Source organism: Oncorhynchus gorbuscha, linkage group LG03, assembly GCF_021184085.1.
Source record: "Oncorhynchus gorbuscha isolate QuinsamMale2020 ecotype Even-year linkage group LG03, OgorEven_v1.0, whole genome shotgun sequence".
Classification (NCBI taxonomy): Eukaryota; Metazoa; Chordata; class Actinopteri; order Salmoniformes; family Salmonidae; genus Oncorhynchus; species Oncorhynchus gorbuscha.
In genome coordinates, this window is record NC_060175.1 from 16,081,845 (window position 1) to 16,100,393 (window position 18,549).

At 45.0% G+C, this 18,549-nt stretch overlaps 1 protein-coding gene across 1 annotated transcript in view; it reads left to right on the plus strand.

The window, feature by feature from the left end:
• LOC124018656 (potassium voltage-gated channel subfamily KQT member 2-like) overlaps positions 1–18,549 on the plus strand; it is a 66,828-nt gene that overhangs the window by 14,037 nt on the left and 34,242 nt on the right. The window contains exons 2-4 of the mRNA XM_046333995.1: positions 8,654–8,744; positions 14,475–14,601; positions 16,224–16,399. Coding sequence (XP_046189951.1) covers positions 8,654–8,744; positions 14,475–14,601; positions 16,224–16,399 — 394 coding nt within the window. The remainder of the gene's footprint in view (positions 1–8,653; positions 8,745–14,474; positions 14,602–16,223; positions 16,400–18,549) is intronic.

The window sequence follows — 18,549 nt, forward strand, 5'->3', positions numbered from 1 at the left end:
TGTTGCAACTTGCTGCAGCAGCTGACAGGTGTCAGCCTGCCTCCTGTACATTACATCAAAGGTTAGTTCAAAGGTTAGAGACGCCTCTGTCAAAACCAGAAAAGCTCCAGAAATGTCACCCTGCACGGCACACACACCTCAGAGTCGACCCAACACCTGTCACACTCCATGGCCAAGCACATCTGAGGTGTTTGTGGATACGTGCCCAAGAGATACTGCCGCATGCTCGGAATATCCAAACAGCCGGCTTCTCTTAGCTTCAGAATGAGCCACATCTTTAAGCCATCTTTCAAATCCCCACTCCACTGTTTCCAGCTGAAGGGAGGTGTGAAAGCTCAGGGACTGTTGAATAATTAGTATTTGTGTTGAATATGGACATGTTTATCACAGAGAGGAATTAAGAAGTAAAAAACACTGTTAAGACAATACATTTAATCTCATGGATGGTCAGATTCTGTATGAACTTGAGGGGTTAGATTTAATCCTGCCCCCTCCCTCCCCTGTTTACCAAAACAGAGGCAGGGTTCTGCTTTGTTGTTTGAACTGCAGATTGCCCATTTAAAGAAGGCTATATGCTTAGGAAATGAAATGGATACAGCAGGGATTTCAGATATTATTCAAACTTTTTCCCGCTATCATTTGATTTAAGTAAATTGCTGTTATTCTTTGCATAACCATTTGGGTTTCACGAAACAGCTGTTTCTAACAGCGTTAGAATGGAGGTCTCTTCAGAACACTTCCTGTTTTTGTTTTAGCTGCCATTGTCTTAGTCATATGTGCGTAAAGGCCCTGGTCAAAAGTGGTGCACTATACAGGGTGAGTAGTGCACTATATAGGGAATAGGGTGAGTAGTGCACTATATAGGGAATAGGGTGAGTAGTGCACTATATAGGGAATAGGGTGAGTAGTGCACTATATAGGGAATAGGGTGAGTAGTGCACTATTAGGGAATAGGGTGAGTAGTGCACTATATAAGGAATATGTTGAGTAGTGCACTATATAGGTAGTAGGGTGAGTAGTGCACTATATAAGGAATAGGGTGAGTAGGGCACTACATAGGGAATAGGGTGAGTAGTGTACTACATAGGGAATAGGGTGAGTAGTGATCTGCAATAAGGAATAGGGTGAGTAGTGATCTGCATAAGGAATACGATGAGTAGTTTACTACATAGGGAATAGGTTGAGTAGTGTACTACATAGGGAATAGGGTGAGTAGTGTACTACATAGGGAATAGGGTGAGTGGTGATCTGCATAAGGAATAGGGTGAGTCGTTTATTACATAGGGAATATGGTGAATAGTGCACTACATAGTTGACTAGGGTGCCAATCTGGAACCTTGGCCATACTGTTTTCCCTTTACAGACAGGTGCCTGGAAATCTATATTTGTTGTTGATTTGAACATAATATGGTCTGAGGGGTCAAGTCATCTGTTGAAGCCCTGTACAGTATATTGACCACAGCCTTATGAGCTGTAATCGATGCCTCTGTCCTCAGAGGTGGTTGTGTCAAGGAGAGAGCAAACACATATACTGTACACACACACACACACACACACACACACACACACACACACACACACACACACACACACACACACACACACACACACACACACACACACACACACACACACACCTGAAATATGCAGCACCTCATCAAGGTCATAGCTTAGGGACTGCCAGACAGCATCAACCCATGTTACAACTTACATACCTGTATAGCACAGGTGGCTGGTGGCACCTTAATTGGGAAGGACGAGCTAGCTCACAGTAATGGCTGGAACAGAATGAATGGATTGGTATCAAAGACATGGTTTCCATGTGTTTGATATCTTTCCATTCACACCATTCCAGCCATTATGACCTGTCCTCCCCTCACCAGCCTCCCGTGCCGTATACCAAACCCATCTTGATACTACTTCACTTTCTAAAACAATCCTATCGTACAAGTAGCTTTCGATTCTAAGTAGAATGGTTTTTAACTGTCATTCTTCATGAATCCTTCCCATGTTCGTCATTGACCATCAGAATGCATGGTTCACTATCATATTCTCAATTTCCTCCTTCAGGCTTATGCTACTCCAACCTCGCATGCCGAAAACTGACCGATCGATCGTTCCAGCGAGCAACTCTCTCTGAGTTCAAAGCGGGCCTCCATTTTTAACTGGGCTGTGTTCGACATGTACAAAAACACTTCGGACAGAAAAGTTGGTGGCGGTGGCACCAATTAGCTCGGTCTCCTCAAATCCAATCGGAGGTTTCAGCGAAGTCACTGGGCCCAGATGAGAGCGCTGACCTTCAACCTCGTATTCCCTGCTGGAGAGCGCTTTTCCGTGAACTCATTTGCATGGCGGAGATGTACAGGATATGCTGAGGGGTATGTAGCTTAATGTTATCACTGTGTTTCAGCAGAACCAAAAGACCTGGACTGCAGTTGAGATTACATTAAAAGTACATAGTAGCTGCCTCCCAAATGGCGCGGTGGTCCAAGGCTGTGCCACTAGAGATTCTGGATTCGAGTCCAGGCTCTGTCACAGCCGGCCGTGACTGGGATACCCATGGGACAGCGTACAATTGGCCCAGCGTCGTGCGGTTTAGGGGAGGGTTTGGCCGGCAGGGATGTCTTGTCCCATCGCGCACTAGCGACTCCTGTGGCGGGCCGGACGTAGTGCACACTGACACAGTCGCCAGTTGTACGGTGTTTCCTCCGACACATTGGTGCGGCTGGCTTCCGGGTTAAGTGGGCATTGTGTCAAGAAGCAGTGCAGCTCAGCTGGGTTGAGTTTCGGAGGACACACTGCTCTCGACCTTCGCCTCTCCTGAATCCGTACGGGAGTTGCAGTGATGAGACGAGACTGTAACTACCAATTGGATACCTCGAAGTTGGGGAGAAAACGGGGTACATTTTTTGTTGTTGTTATGAATCAAAATAAAAGTACATAGTAGCTGCATTAGCTGATTGCTGCTTAACTCCAGACAGTGTCACTGGGAGAAATTAAAAACAAACATGCCTATACACAGACAGACAAACACATACACACCCAAGTGAGAAATGACTGCAGGGCTATCTGTTATTTTATTTGTGCTTTGAGTTTTTTTGATCCACTGCCCCCGTGCTGCTTGCTGGAGCACTGTGGGGGCTTGTGTGGAGTGCAGTCGTTTTCTCTTCTTATTCCCTCTCTTTATCTCTTTAATTTTCACCTTCTCTTTCTTTCTACGTCTCCTTTTTCTCTCTCTCCCTCTCTTGCCTCTCCCCCCTTATCCTCCACGGCGCTGGTAGAGAGGCTGTGCTGCAGGTCTGAGAACAGGCTAGACTTGTCCTCTGGCTCTCTGTACTCCCTGTGCTGCTATTGCTGCTGCTGAGTGGACTGTATTTCTTCCAGCCTGTCTGGCAGCATCTGTCTGAGCCCTAGGCAAGCTGGTGTGACGGCTTACTGTAGCCCACCCCACTGACACTGTGAGGGAAGAAGAGCAGCCTTCTATTGCAAAAATGACCCCAGGAATGGGTTTATCAATGACCAGAGCCTGGTGATATCTGAGAGAGAGCGCGATGGAGAGAGGAGAGCGACCATTCTCTAGGACCCAGACTAATACCTTAAGAGGGAGATAAGCGATACAAAAGGAAAAGGGATCCTTCAACCCTGCTGCTCATCCTCTACAGAGGAGCAGGCCCAGACAGAGCAGCAGGCCCAGACAGAGCAGCAGGCCCAGACAGAGCAGCAGGCCCAGACAGAGGAGCAGGCCCAGACAGAGGAGCAGGCCCAGACAGAGCAGCAGGCCCAGACAGAGCAGTAGGCCCAGACAGAGCAGCAGGCCCAGACAGAGCAGCAGGCCCAGACAGAGGAGTAGGCCCAGACAGAGGAGCAGGCCCAGACAGAGGAGTAGGCCCAGACATGAAACGGAGCATGGTTTGGTTTACATCCTGTATGTCTCCAGCTCAGCCTATGGAGCTTTAGACTATATTCCTAATCTGTACCCTGTCCTGAAGTGTGCACTCATACACTCTCCCTCATAGATTTACTAAATATTGGACTGGTGTGAGGAATATGGTTGAAACTCGCTGCAGCCATGCTTGCATTATCTGTTATTAGAACATGATCTGTTTATAATTAGGCAGGTTCCATTGACCCAAGTTTATTAGCCAAACGCAGTGTCATGAATAAAAAACATCAATTTTGAGTAAGTTTAAATGTTGGTATCCAGAAATATAATACCATATAATAATACCTATTACAATACATTGTACAGATTCATACATGCTTATAAAAGGTTAAAAGGATTATAGCCTAGGTTTTAAGTAGTAAGACAACCTTTTTTCTCTCTCTCTTTTCTCATCTCCGATACAGCACTGTTCATCCAATGATTCATCAGTTTATATCTTCAAATGGCTGTAAACGCACTGACGTGGGATGTTTCATCTACGTACTAGACAACTGTTTCCACGTAGACGAAGGGGTCTAATGAGTCTGCAGCGACTCTGTGCTAGGGCACTGGTTGTGCTATCTGTCTACATCCACAAATGGCACCCTATTCCCTACATAGTTCACTACGTTTGACCGAGGCCCACAGTGTGAACAATGTACTTTAAAGGGAAATAGCGTGCCATTTGTGACTCAGCCGCTGTCCTGGTGACGAGGCGCTACCCATTTTCCCTTGTTGGAAATTTTATGCATCACACATTGATGTGCCAGGGGAAGCATTGTCAGCCATAATAGACAGCAGATGTCTCCCTCAGTTGTCCTTGAAACGATACAACATTTTACATGTACACTACCGGTCAAAGGTTTTAGAGCACCTACTCATCCAAGGGTTTTCCTTTATTTTGACTATTTTCTACACTGTAGAATAACAGTGAAGACATCAAAACTATGAAACAACACATATGGAATCATGTAATAACCCAAAAAGTGTTAAACAAATCAAAATATATTTTGATTTGGCATAGCCAAAGCCAAAAGCCACCCTCTGCCTTGATAACAACTTTGTACACTCTTGGCATTCTCTCAACCAGCTTCATGAGGTAGTCACCTGGAATGCATTTCAATTAACTGGTGTGCCTTCTTAAAAGTTAATTTGTGGAATTTCTTTAATTCTTTGAGCCAATCAGTTGTAGGGGTGGTATACAGAAGATAGCCCTATTTGGTAAAAGACCATGTCCATATTATGGAAAGAACATCTCAAATAAGCAGTCCATCATTAATTTAAGACATGAAGGTCAGTCAATATGGAACATTTCAAGAACTTTGAATGTTTTTTTTAAGTGCAGTCGCAAAAACCATCAAGTGCTATGATAAAATAGGCTCTCATTAGGACTGCCACAGGAATGGAAGACCCAGAGTTACCTCTGCTGCAGAGGATAAGTTCATTCAAGTTACCAGCCTCAGAAATTGCAGGTGAAAAAAGAGTTCAAGTAACAGACAAATCTCAACATCAACTGTTCAGAGGTGACTGTGTGAATCAGGTCTTCATGGTCGAATTGCTGCAAAGAAACCACTACTAAAGAACACCAATAAGAAGAAGAGACTTGCTTGGGCCAAGAAACACAAGCAATGGACATTAGACCGATGGAAATGTGTCCTTTGGTCTGGAGTCCAAATTGGAGATTTTTGATTCCAACCGAGGTGTCTTTGTGAGATGCGGTGTGAGTGAACATATCTCCTCATGTGTGATTCCCACCGTGAAGCATGGAGGAGGAGTGATCGTATTGGGGTGCTTTGCTGGTGACACTGTCTGTGATTTATTTAGAATTCAGGGTACACTTAACCAGCATGGCTACCACAGCATTCCACAGTGATACCCCATCCCATCTGGTTTGGGCTTAGTGGGACTATCATTTGTTTTTCAACAGGACAATGACCCAACACACCTCCAGGCTGTGTAAGGGCTATTTTACCAAGAAGGGGAGTGATGGAGTGCTGCATCAGATGACCTGGCTTCCGCAATCCCTGACATCAACCCAATTGAGATGGTTTGGGATGAGTTGGACTGCAGAGTGAAGGAAAAGCTGGCAACAAGTGCTCAGCATATGTGGGAACTCCTTCAAGACGGTTGGAAAATCATTCCAGGTGAAGCTGGTTGAGAGAATGCCAAGAGTGTGCAAAGCTGTCATCAAGGCAACGGGTGGCTATTTGAAGAATCTCAAATATTAAATATATTTTGATTTGTTTAACACTTTTTGGTTACTACATGATTCCACATGTGTTATTTCATAGTTGTTATGTCTTTACTATTGTTCTACAATGTAGAAAATAGTTTTAAAAAACTTGAATGAGTAGGTGTTCTAAAACTTTTGACCGGTAATGGAGTCATTTTGTGGATGCTCTCTTCCATGGCCACTTACAATCAGTTCATTGACCGAAACTGGTAAGAGGATATAACAACCGCATATCACTATCATTCCGACTGCAGTGCGAATGCAGTCAAGGACAATTTGTTGGCGGCCTCGGTTTTGGATCCATTTTGGTTGAATAAGCACGTGGTACATTCAAAGTGAGAAACGTTTATGTTTAGACTATCACTTTAAATAAGTCTCTAGACTGTCAGTCAAAATCAAACCGTGAGACATTGTTAGACGAGAAACAGCAAAGTGCTGTTTAATATTGAGATGAGTCCACATCCCACACCATCTGTTCACAGTTTCACGCCATTAATTGGATAGTCAATTTAAAATGCTTAAATTAGTTGCTGCATATCTTTGCCATTAATTTGGGATTTACTTGGATCTACACAACAGATGGTCTGAGCACTGAGGCGTCTTGACATTTTTCAAATTTTGTGGGTTTGAAAACATCTGACAAACTTTGATTTTGTGAAGTATCACTTTAAGTATCTTTTTTTATTTTACTGAACCTTTGTTTAACCACAAAGTCTCATTGAGTTCAGAAAACCGCAGAGGGAGGACCCCCCTATCCACATCCACGGGACAACAGTGAACTTCCTCAGCGTACAGCGTACACATCACTGACAAACTGCAATGGTCCACCCACACCGACAGTGTGGTGAAGAAGGCGCAACAGCACAACAACCTCAGGAGGCTGAATAAATGTGGCTTGACACCTAAAACACTCACAAACTTTTCCAGATGCACAATTGAGAGCATCCTGTCGGGCTGTATCACTGCCTAGTATGACAACTGTACCGCCCACAACCGCAGGGTTCTCCAGAGGGTGGTACGGTCTGCCCAACACATCACTGGGAGAAAACTGCCTGCCTTACAGGACACCTACAGCACCAAATGTCACAGGAAGGCCAAAAAGATCCTGAAGGACAACAACCACCCGATCCACTGCCTGTTCACTCCACTATCATCCAGAAGGCGAGGTCAGTAAAGGGGCATCAAAGCTGGGACCGAGAGAAGCTGTTTTTCAGTCTCAAGGCCATCAGACTGTTAAATAGCCATCACTAGCACCTTAGAGACTGCTGCTCAATATACCTATACTTGAAATCACTGGCCACTTTAATAATGTTTACATATTTTGCATTACTCATCATCTCATTACTCATCTCAATGTACAGTATATACCGTATTCTATTCTATTCTACTGTATTTTAGTCTATGCCGCTCTGACATCAAATATTTATATATTCTTAATTCCATTATTTTAATTTGTGTGTATTGTTGTGAAATTGTTAGATATTACTGCACTGTTGGAGTTAGAAACGCAAGCATTTTGCTACACCCGCAATAACATCTGCTAAACATGTGTATGTGACCAATAAAATGTGATTTGATTTGAAGTCACTATACCTCTTTCCTTAGGGAGACATGTCTCTGTCTACTATAACATCTCTGTCTACTGTAACATCTGTGTCTACTGTAACATCGCTGTCTACTATAACATATCTGCCTACTTTAACGTCGCTGTCTACTATAACATCTGTCTACTGTAACATCTCTGTCTACTATAACATCTGTCTACTGTAGCATCTCTGTCTACTGTAACATATCTGCCTACTTTAACATCGCTGTCTACTATAACATCTGTCTACTGTAACATCTCTGTCTACTATAACATCTGTCTACTGTAGCATCTCTGTCTACTGTAACATATCTGTCTACTGTAACATCTCTGTCTACTATAACATATATGTCTACTGTAACATATCTGCCTACTGTAACATCTCTGTCTGCTATAATATCTCTGTTTACTGTAACATCAACGTCAAGCCAAATACGCACCATTTCAACCTGTGTAACCAAGCATTTCGCTACACTCGCATTAACATCTGCTAACCATGTGTACAGTATGTGACCAATAAAATTTGATTTGACCAAAGAGTGAAAAATCAGACAGATCTGTTAATAAGTTTCTTTTCCCCTTCTACCCAGCTCTGATACAGTATATTGGACTGAAACCCTCTTGGGTTCCTAAGCAGCTACAGTCAGACTAATTTCCTGCATGGCCTGCAAATTCTCATATGTCTTTTTATGGCTTGGGAGGGATACTGTCAGTGGACCTCAGCAATTCCAGATTAATCAATTGAATTTGTGAAGGAGGCACTGAGACCCCAGCAGACCTCTGTGTGTGAAATTGGAATTACTTGCAGATCGATTGTCTTGCCTGCTGTGTATGGGGGTACTTATAGTGATTATCGGTGGAGAAGGAAACTGTTTGTAATTGAACATGTTATCTCTTATCTTGTTATCCATAGTTTTGTGCTGGTCTTCTCCTGTCTGGTCCTCTCTGTGTTTTCCACCATTAAGGAGTATGAGAAGAGTTCTGAAGATGCCTTGTATATACTGGTAGGCACTTTGGTTCACACTTACATGTCGCGTATCAGTAGCATGCCATTTGCACATATGTAGATAATGGTTTTGTGCTGGAGATAATGAATATGAGGTTGAAAAGTGGTGGAATAACGCTTTAAGTCTGGAGAAACATGGCATGTGCTGGCTGTTCATAATATAACCAATTCATACTGTAAGAAAGTAGTTGCTAAATGTGTTATGCAGGTGAATGAGGACCCAAAAGCGACTTGGCGAAAACAGAGTTTTTAATCCAGTAAAGTACTTTACAAACAAAAGGCATAATACTACTCGTAATGACGAGAACAGACTGGAGACTTGATCAAGAACTGCAGGTTGCCTCGGGAAGGCACTTGAACGTAGCAGACTCAGACACCTGCTCACCACGCAGCATCTGAGGGAAACACGACACGACAGGGCAATACATAGACACAGCACGGTGAATAATAGACAAGGATCCGACAGGGCAGGAACGGAAAACAAGGAGAGAAATAGGGACTCTAATCAGGGAAAAGGATCGGGAACAGGTGTGGGAAGACTAAATGATTGATTAGGGGAATAGGAACAGCTGGGAGCAGGAACGGAACGATAGAGAGAAGAGAGAGTGAGAGAGTGAGGGAGGGAGGGGGAGAGAGAGGGATAGAAAGAGGGAAAGAACCTAATAAGACCAGCAGAGGGAAACGAATAGAAGGGGAAGCACAGGGACAAGACATGATAATCAATGACAAAACATGACAGTACCCCCCCACTCACCGAGCGCCTCCTGGCGCACTCGAGGAGGAATCCTGGCGGCAACGGAGGAAATCATCAATAAGTGAACGGTCCAGCACGTCCCGAGACGGAACCCAACTCCTCTCCTCAGGACCGTAACCCTCCCAATCCACTAAGTATTGGTGACCCCGTCCCCGAGAACGCATGTCCATGATCTTACGTACCTTGTAAATAGGTGCGCTCTCGACAAGGACGGGAGGGGGAGGGAAGACGAACGGGGGTGCGAAGAAAGGGCTTGACACAGGAGACATGGAAGACAGGATGGACGCGACGAAGATGTCGCGGAAGAAGCAGTCGCACAGCGACAGGATTGACGACCTGGGAGACACGGAACGGACCAATGAACCGCGGAGTCAACTTACGAGAAGCTGTCGTAAGAGGAAGGTTGCGAGTGGAAAGCCACACTCTCTGGCCGCAACAATACCTTGGACTCTTAATCCTGCGTTTATTGGCGGCTCTCACAGTCTGTGCCCTGTAACGGCAAAGTGCAGACCTCACCCTCCTCCAGGTGCGCTCACAACGTTGGACAAACGCTTGAGCGGAGGGAACGCTGGACTCGGCAAGCTGGGATGAGAACAGAGGAGGCTGGTAACCCAGACTACTCTGAAACGGAGATAACCCGGTAGCAGACGAAGGAAGCGAGTTGTGAGCGTATTCTGCCCAGGGGAGCTGTTCTGCCCAAGACGCAGGGTTTCTGAAAGAAAGGCTGCGTAGTATGTGACCAATCGTCTGATTGGCCCTCTCTGCTTGACCGTTAGACTGGGGATGAAACCCGGAAGAGAGACTGACGGACGCACCAATCAAACGACAGAACTCCCTCCAAAACTGTGACGTGAATTGCGGGCCTCTGTCTGAAACGGCGTCTAACGGGAGGCCATGAATTCTGAACACATTCTCGATAATGATTTGTGCCGTCTCCTTAGCGGAAGGAAGTTTAGCGAGGGAATGAAATGTGCCGCCTTAGAGAACCTATCGACAACCGTAAGAATCACAGTCTTCCCCGCAGACAAAGGCAGACCGGTAATGAAGTCTAGGGCGATGTGAGACCATGGTCGAGAAGGAATGGGGAGCGGTCTGAGACGACCGGCAGGAGGAGAGTTACCCGACTTAGTCTGCGCGCAGTCCGAACAAGCAGCCACGAAACGGCGCGTGTCACGCTCCTGAGTCGGCCACCAAAAGCGCTGGCGAATAGACGCAAGAGTGCCTCGAACACCGGGATGACCAGCTAACTTGGCAGAGTGAGCCCACTGAAGAACAGCCAGACGAGTGGAAACAGGAACGAAAAGGAGGTTACTAGGACAAGCGCGCGGCGACGCAGTGTGCGTGAGTGCTTGCTTAACCTGTCTTTCAATTCCCCAGACTGTCAACCCGACAACACGCCCATAAGGAAGAATCCCCTCGGGATCAGTAGAAGCCACAGAAGAACTAAACAGACGGGATAAGGCATCAGGCTTGGTGTTTTTGCTACCCGGACGGTAAGAAATCACAAACTCGAAACGAGCGAAAAACAACGCCCAACGAGCTTGACGGGCATTAAGTCGTTTGGCAGAACGGATGTACTCAAGGTTCTTATGGTCTGTCCAAACGACAAAAGGAACGGTCGCCCCCTCCAACCACTGTCGCCATTCGCCTAGGGCTAAGCGGATGGCGAGCAGTTCACGGTTACCCACATCATAGTTGCGCTCAGATGGCGACAGGCGATGAGAAAAATAAGCGCAAGGATGAACCTTATCGTCAGACTGGAAGCGCTGGGATAGAATGGCTCCCACGCCTACCTCTGAAGCGTCAACCTCGACAATGAATTGTCTAGTGACGTCAGGAGTAACGAGGATAGGAGCGGACGTAAAACGTTCTTTTAGAAGATCAAAAGCTCCCTGGGCGGAACCGGACCACTTAAAACACGTCTTGACAGAAGTAAGAGCTGTGAGAGGGGCAGCAACTTGACCGAAATTACGAATGAAACGCCGATAGAAATTAGCGAAACCTAAAAAGCGCTGCAACTCGACATGTGACCTTGGAACGGGCCAATCACTGACAGCTTGGACCTTAGCGGAATCCATCTGAATGCCTTCAGCGGAAATAACGGAACCGAGAAAAGTAACGGAGGAGACATGAAAAGAGCACTTCTCAGCCTTTACGTAGAGACAATTCTCTAAAAGGCGCTGTAGAACACGTCGAACGTGCTGAACATGAATCTCGAGTGACGGTGAAAAAATCAGGATATCGTCAAGATAGACAAAAACAAAGATGTTCAGCATGTCTCTCAGAACATCATTAACTAATGCCTGAAAAACAGCTGGCGCATTGGCGAGACCAAACGGCAGAACCCGGTACTCAAAATGCCCTAACGGAGTGTTAAACGCCGTTTTCCACTCGTCCCCCTCTCTGATGCGCACGAGATGGTAAGCGTTACGAAGGTCCAACTTAGTAAAGCACCTGGCTCCCTGCAGAATCTCGAAGGCTGATGACATAAGGGGAAGCGGATAACGATTCTTAACCGTTATGTCATTCAGCCCTCGATAATCCACGCAGGGGCGCAGAGTACCGTCCTTCTTCTTAACAAAAAAGAACCCCGCCCCGGCCGGAGAGGAAGAAGGCACTATGGTACCGGCGTCAAGAGACACAGATAAATAATCCTCGAGAGCCTTACGTTCGGGAGCCGACAGAGAGTATAGTCTACCCCGAGGAGGAGTGGTCCCCGGAAGGAGATCAATACTACAATCATACGACCGGTGAGGAGGAAGGGAGTTGGCTCGGGACCGACTGAAGACCGTGCGCAGATCATGATATTCCTCCGGCACTCCTGTCAAATCGCCAGGTTCCTCCTGAGAAGTGGGGACAGAAGAAATGGGAGGGATGGCAGACATTAAACACTTCACATGACAAGAAACGTTCCAGGATAGGATAGAATTACTAGACCAATTAATAGAAGGATTATGACATACTAGCCAGGGATGACCCAAAACAACAGGTGTAAAAGGTGAACGAAAAATCAAAAAAGAAATAGTCTCACTGTGGTTACCAGATACTGTGAGAGTTAAAGGTAGTGTCTCAAATCTGATACTGGGAAGATGACTACCATCTAAGGCAAACATGGGCGTAGGCTTGTCTAACTGTCTGAAAGGAATGTCATGTTTCCGAGCCCATGCTTCGTCCATGAAACAACCCTCAGCCCCAGAGTCAATCAAGGCACTGCATGTAGCACCCGAACCGGTCCAGCGTAGATGGACCGACATAGTAGTACAGGATCTAGATGAAGAGACCTGAGTAGTAGCGCTCACCAGTAGCCCTCCGCTTACTGATGAGCTCTGGCCTTTTACTGGACATGAATTGACAAAATGTCCATCAAATCCGCAATAGAGGCACAGGCGGTTGGTGATCCTCCGTTCCCTCTCCTTGGTCGAGATGCGAATACCTCCCAGCTGCATGGGCTCAGTCTCTGAGCCAGAGGAGGGAGATGGTTGCGATGCGGAGCAGGGAAACACCGTTGACGCGAGCTCTCTTCCACGAGCTTGGTGACGAAGATCTACCCGTCGTTCTATGCGGATGGCGAGAGCAATCAAAGAATCCACACTGGAAGGAACCTCCCGAGAGAGAATCTCATCTTTGACCACTGCGTGGAGTCCCTCCAGAAAACGAGCGAGCAGCGCCGGCTCGTTCCAGTCACTAGAGGCAGCAAGAGTGCGAAACTCTATAGAGTAATCCGTTATGGATCGATCACCTTGGCATAGGGAAGCCAGGGCCCTAGAAGCCTCCCTACCAAAAACTGAACGGTCAAAAACCCGAATCATCTCCTCTTTAAAGTTCTGGTAATTGTTAGAACAATCAGCCCTTGCCTCCCAGATAGCTGTGCCCCACTCTCGAGCCCGGCCAGTAAGGAGTGAAATGACGTAAGCAACCCGAGCTCTCTCGCTAGAGTATGTGTTGGGTTGGAGAGAGAACACAATATCACACTGGGTGAGAAAGGAGCGGCACTCCGTGGGCTGCCCGGAGTAGCAAGGTGGGTTATTAACCCTAGGTTCCGGAGGCTCGGCAGGCCAGGAAGTAACAGGTGGCACGAGACGAAGACTCTGGAACTGTCCAGAGAGGTCGGAAACCTGAGCGGCCAGGTTCTCCACGGCATGGCGAGCAGCAGACAATTCCTGCTCGTGTCTGCCGAGCATGGCTCCTTGGATCTCGACGGCAGTGTTACGAGCATCTGTAGTCGCTGGGTCCATTCCTTGGTCGGATCCTTCTGTTATGCAGGTGAATGAGGACCCAAAAGCGACTTGGCGAAAACAGAGTTTTTAATCCAGTAAAGTACTTTACAAACAAAAGGCATAATACTACTCGTAATGACGAGAACAGACTGGAGACTTGATCAAGAACTGCAGGTTGCCTCGGGAAGGCACTTGAACGTAGCAGACTCAGACACCTGCTCACCACGCAGCATCTGAGGGAAACACGACACGACAGGGCAATACATAGACACAGCACGGTGAATAATAGACAAGGATCCGACAGGGCAGGAACGGAAAACAAGGAGAGAAATAGGGACTCTAATCAGGGAAAAGGATCGGGAACAGGTGTGGGAAGACTAAATGATTGATTAGGGGAATAGGAACAGCTGGGAGCAGGAACGGAACGATAGAGAGAAGAGAGAGCGAGAGAGTGAGAGAGGGAGGGGGAGAGAGAGGGATAGAAAGAGGGAAAGAACCTAATAAGACCAGCAGAGGGAAACGAATAGAAGGGGAAGCACAGGGACAAGACATGATAATCAATGACAAAACATGACAAAATGCCTCTCTCAGTTCTGACTATATACACATACTATATGAATAATTTTCTTCTAATTTCCTTAGTTTTGGAGTAACCATATTATCTTTGCAAAACTATTATGATAATATCAGAATTATGTGCGTTATGAATGCCTCTGGCAACGCTGTGATGTAACAGGAAGCTTTTCTCCCTTAACAGGAAATAGTCACCATCGTGGTGTTCGGCGTGGAGTACATAGTGAGGATATGGGCCGCCGGATGCTGCTGCAGATACAGAGGATGGAGGGGCCGTCTGAAATTCGCCCGCAAACCCTTCTGCGTGATCGGTGAGTTCGACCGCAACTGCCTCTGTGGTCTTTTCTGTGTCACTGTGTGCCTGGTCTCTGTCATCAGTGAGATAAAACTGTCCGGCAGCAGTCACCTAAGTGGCCTGCATTTGGTCATTCGTTCCATGGACTGTTTTATCTTCTGCTCAATTTAGGCCAATTATACCCATACTTCTTCCTTCCCCTCCGCCCCCAAACAGATTTGTAGTGATTGTGCAGGCACAAAATGGCCACCATGTATTATCGAGGTGGCTGCTGGCTGTAGTTGGTGGTGATTCATCAAATCCTTCCCAACTGTACCTATGGCTAGCACCCCTCTAACAACTTTTATCCATCAGCAACCTACAGTACTTTAACTCAGACTGCTGAGGGGAGGACGGCTCATAAGAACGTCTGGAACGGAGCTCATGGAATGAAATCAAGCACATGGAAACCATGTGTTTGATACCATTCCACTGATTTCACTCCAGCCATTACCACAAGCTCATTCTCCTCAATGAAGGTGCCACCAACCTCCTGTGACTTGAACCCAATAAATCAAAGATCATCAATTAGATTCAGCCGCTGGCCCATTTTATTTTTTTTTCTTGAGCGGATTATCAGGGAAGGTATATTACTGGAAACTTTCCAAGTTTACCAGTAAAATATCAGATTTGTTGTATCTTTCCAGGATTTTATTGTAATCTATCACAAGACATCTAGTTGCCCTTTTGGGTACTTCAGATTATCTCTGGCCCTCTGTGTGGCCTTATCACATGTAAAATATAGAAAATAATGAAATATGATCAAATATATATATCGAATGACAAATCTGTAAAACATCTTAAATTTAAACCAACTTAGTGAATAGCATTTCTTTAAAAAACATGTTTTACCTTTATTTATTGAGGTTTATCTCATTGAGATAAAATCTATATTTCAAGAGAGACCTGGTCCAACAGCAGCAGACAAAACAACTTACATGATGAAATATCCTTATTTATTTTACTTTGTCAATATGTATTTGTTGTCAATGTTTTGGCGTCAAACTGGTGGCAGTTGTGAAAAAAGTCAATAGTTGGAATAGTTTTTTATTTATCCTTTATTTAACTGAATTGAAAATAATACCATTGTTGATTAGATGCTTTTTCATTAATTAGACCATATGTTCTGTCTTCTAGAAACTCATGGACACAGATATGCATTTTTATACTTTATATAAATAAATAAAACATTGTTACTCAAGTATAAGTTATCAAAGTTACGATAGATTGACATATATTTTCTGGTAATTACCAAAATTACTACCAAATTCCCCAGTTGGGGAACCCCACAATAAACTGTAGAGAAGTGATGTTTTCAGGGAAAAATGTGGGTCAGGTTGTGTATTGAACTGTATAGAGATCCTTGATTTCCTCACAACTGAATTCTGAATTCAACTCTGTTGTCCATTTATTGTCCATGTGTTTTATATACTCTTAAGGTTGATTTTTTTTTTCTATCCTGTGATATATATATTTTTTAAACATATCACATACAAATATACATCCAGTACATGCACAAAAATAAAATAAATGTGTGAAATTAAATATATACATTTTGAATGATTTTGAAAATTTTGGATAAATGTCCATCTTTCCCAGACGTCATGGTGCTGATTGCGTCCATCTCTGTGCTGGCGGCGGGAACCCAGGGGAACGTCTTTGCTACGTCGGCCATCCGGAGTTTGAGGTTCCTGCAGATCCTGCGCATGATCCGGATGGACCGCCGTGGAGGCACCTGGAAACTCCTGGGATCTGTCGTCTACGCTCACAGCAAGGTAATCAAAGACCAGGGCTGGATGGACTGTGTGTGATTGATTGATCTGATGCTTGTACCTCGCCACCCCAATCTGGCTCCTTGCCTGCATTGCAGCATGTTTCTATAAATCCAATATCTAGATTTGAGCTTCCACAGACAAGTCAAGTCAACTGATACCACATGTCAAATGTATCGATCTAAGTTCATTGATCACACAACCAGCTGTATGACATTAACACTGTCCCCACCCTCTAACCAGATTGATTGACAGGTGACTTCAACAACCATCTCCCGAACAACAACTTCTGGGGACATTACATTACATCTCTCAGATTGATCTAATACACCCACAGTACAGAAAACAACTCATCATCAAGCTCTCCAAAGGGCATGCTGTGACCGATCTGCGTACCCACTTTAACTAACTAGATGTACCCTTCAATTTATCAACGGCTCCCGAAGCTTGGAATGTGTCCCAAATAGCACCCTGTGCTCTATGTAGTGCACTACTTTTGACCAGGGCTCATGGAGCTCTGGTCAAAAGTAGTGCACTATATAGGAAATAGGGTTCCATTTGGAACGCACATTTGGTCTGATAAATTGAGCACTCTCAATGGGGAATAAGAGTGTCTCCCAGTGGTTCCCAGAGTGGCTCCTTAAGTGTCTCCCAGTGATGCATAGCAACACAGTCCCCATAGAGAGCCGGGGAGAGGAAGAGCAGAGGGCAGTGGAGTGTCTAATGAGATCTCCTGGTAGAGAAGTATGTCAGGGCAAAATGGATCAGGTCCCGAGTCTGACAGTGCAGAGGCCAAAGCTGCCATGGACTATGGACTCTTATTGCATTTGGCTCATACACACCGTTACCTGTCTTCTATCTGCCTGTGAGATGGAACAGCTAGATAAATGTGCAGCCTTGTCGTGTTGCAATATATTAACACTGATAAAGGAAGGGTTTTTCTCCTGGATGTTGATATTTAACAGAGACTTTCTGATTGAACAGAATTCTTTGAGGCAAGAGGTTCTAACTCCACTTGACTGACTTTGCTGAAAGCGACTTTATTTAGGGACATTTGACTTGCAGTCAGTGCATTCATCATCAGATATCTAGGTGGGACAACCACCATCTTTTTGTCCTATATTTATATTGTCTTGTTTTAATCTTTTTTTATCCCAGGCCCCCGTCCCCGCATTAGGCCTTTTGCCTTTTGGTAGGCTGTCATTGTAAATAAGAATTTGTTCTTAACTGACTTGCCTAGTTAAATAAATAAAAATATTTAAAAAATCTTAGTAATAGTAAGTTGCTCTGGATAAGAGTGTCTGCTAAATGACTAAAATGTCAAATATAAATGTAAAAATGTGCTGGTGCTCTGTTTACACTAAATGCATACAGTGCCTCCGGAAAGTATTCAGACCCCTTGACTTTTTCCAAATTTAGTTATGTTACGGCCTTCTTCTAAAATGGATTAAATATATAAAAATCTACTCACAATACCCGATAATGACAAGGTGAAAACAGATTTGTATACATTTTAGCAAATGTACCACCACTGAGGAAGTACAGTTCCCGCTCAGCCCAGTCAAAACTGTTCGCTGCTCTGGCCCCCCAATGGTGGAAGAAACTCCCTCACGACGCCAGGACAGCGGAGTCAATCACCACCTTCCGGAGACACCTGAAACCCCACCTCTTTAAGGAATACCTAGGATAGGATAAAGTAATCCTTCTCACCCCCTCCCTTAAAAGATTTAGATGCACTATTTTAAAGTGGCTGCTCCACTGGATGTCATAAGGTGAACGCACCAATTTGTAAGTCGCTCTGGATAAGAGCGTCTGCTAAATGACTTAAATGTAATGTAAATGTAGAAAAAAAATCAAAACAGAAATACCTTATTTACAAGTATTCAGACCCTTTGGTATGAGACTTGAAATTGAGGTCAGGTGCATCCTGTTTCTATTGATCATCTTTGATGTTTCTACATCTTGAATTGAGTCCACCTGTGGTAAATTCAATTGATTGGACATGATTTTGAAGGACACACACCTGTCTACATAGAGTCCCACAGTTAACAGTGCATGTCAGAGCAAAAACCAAGCCATGGGGTCGAAGGATTTATCCGAAGAGCTCCGAGACAGGATTGTGGCGAGACACAGATCTGGGGGAGGGTACCAAA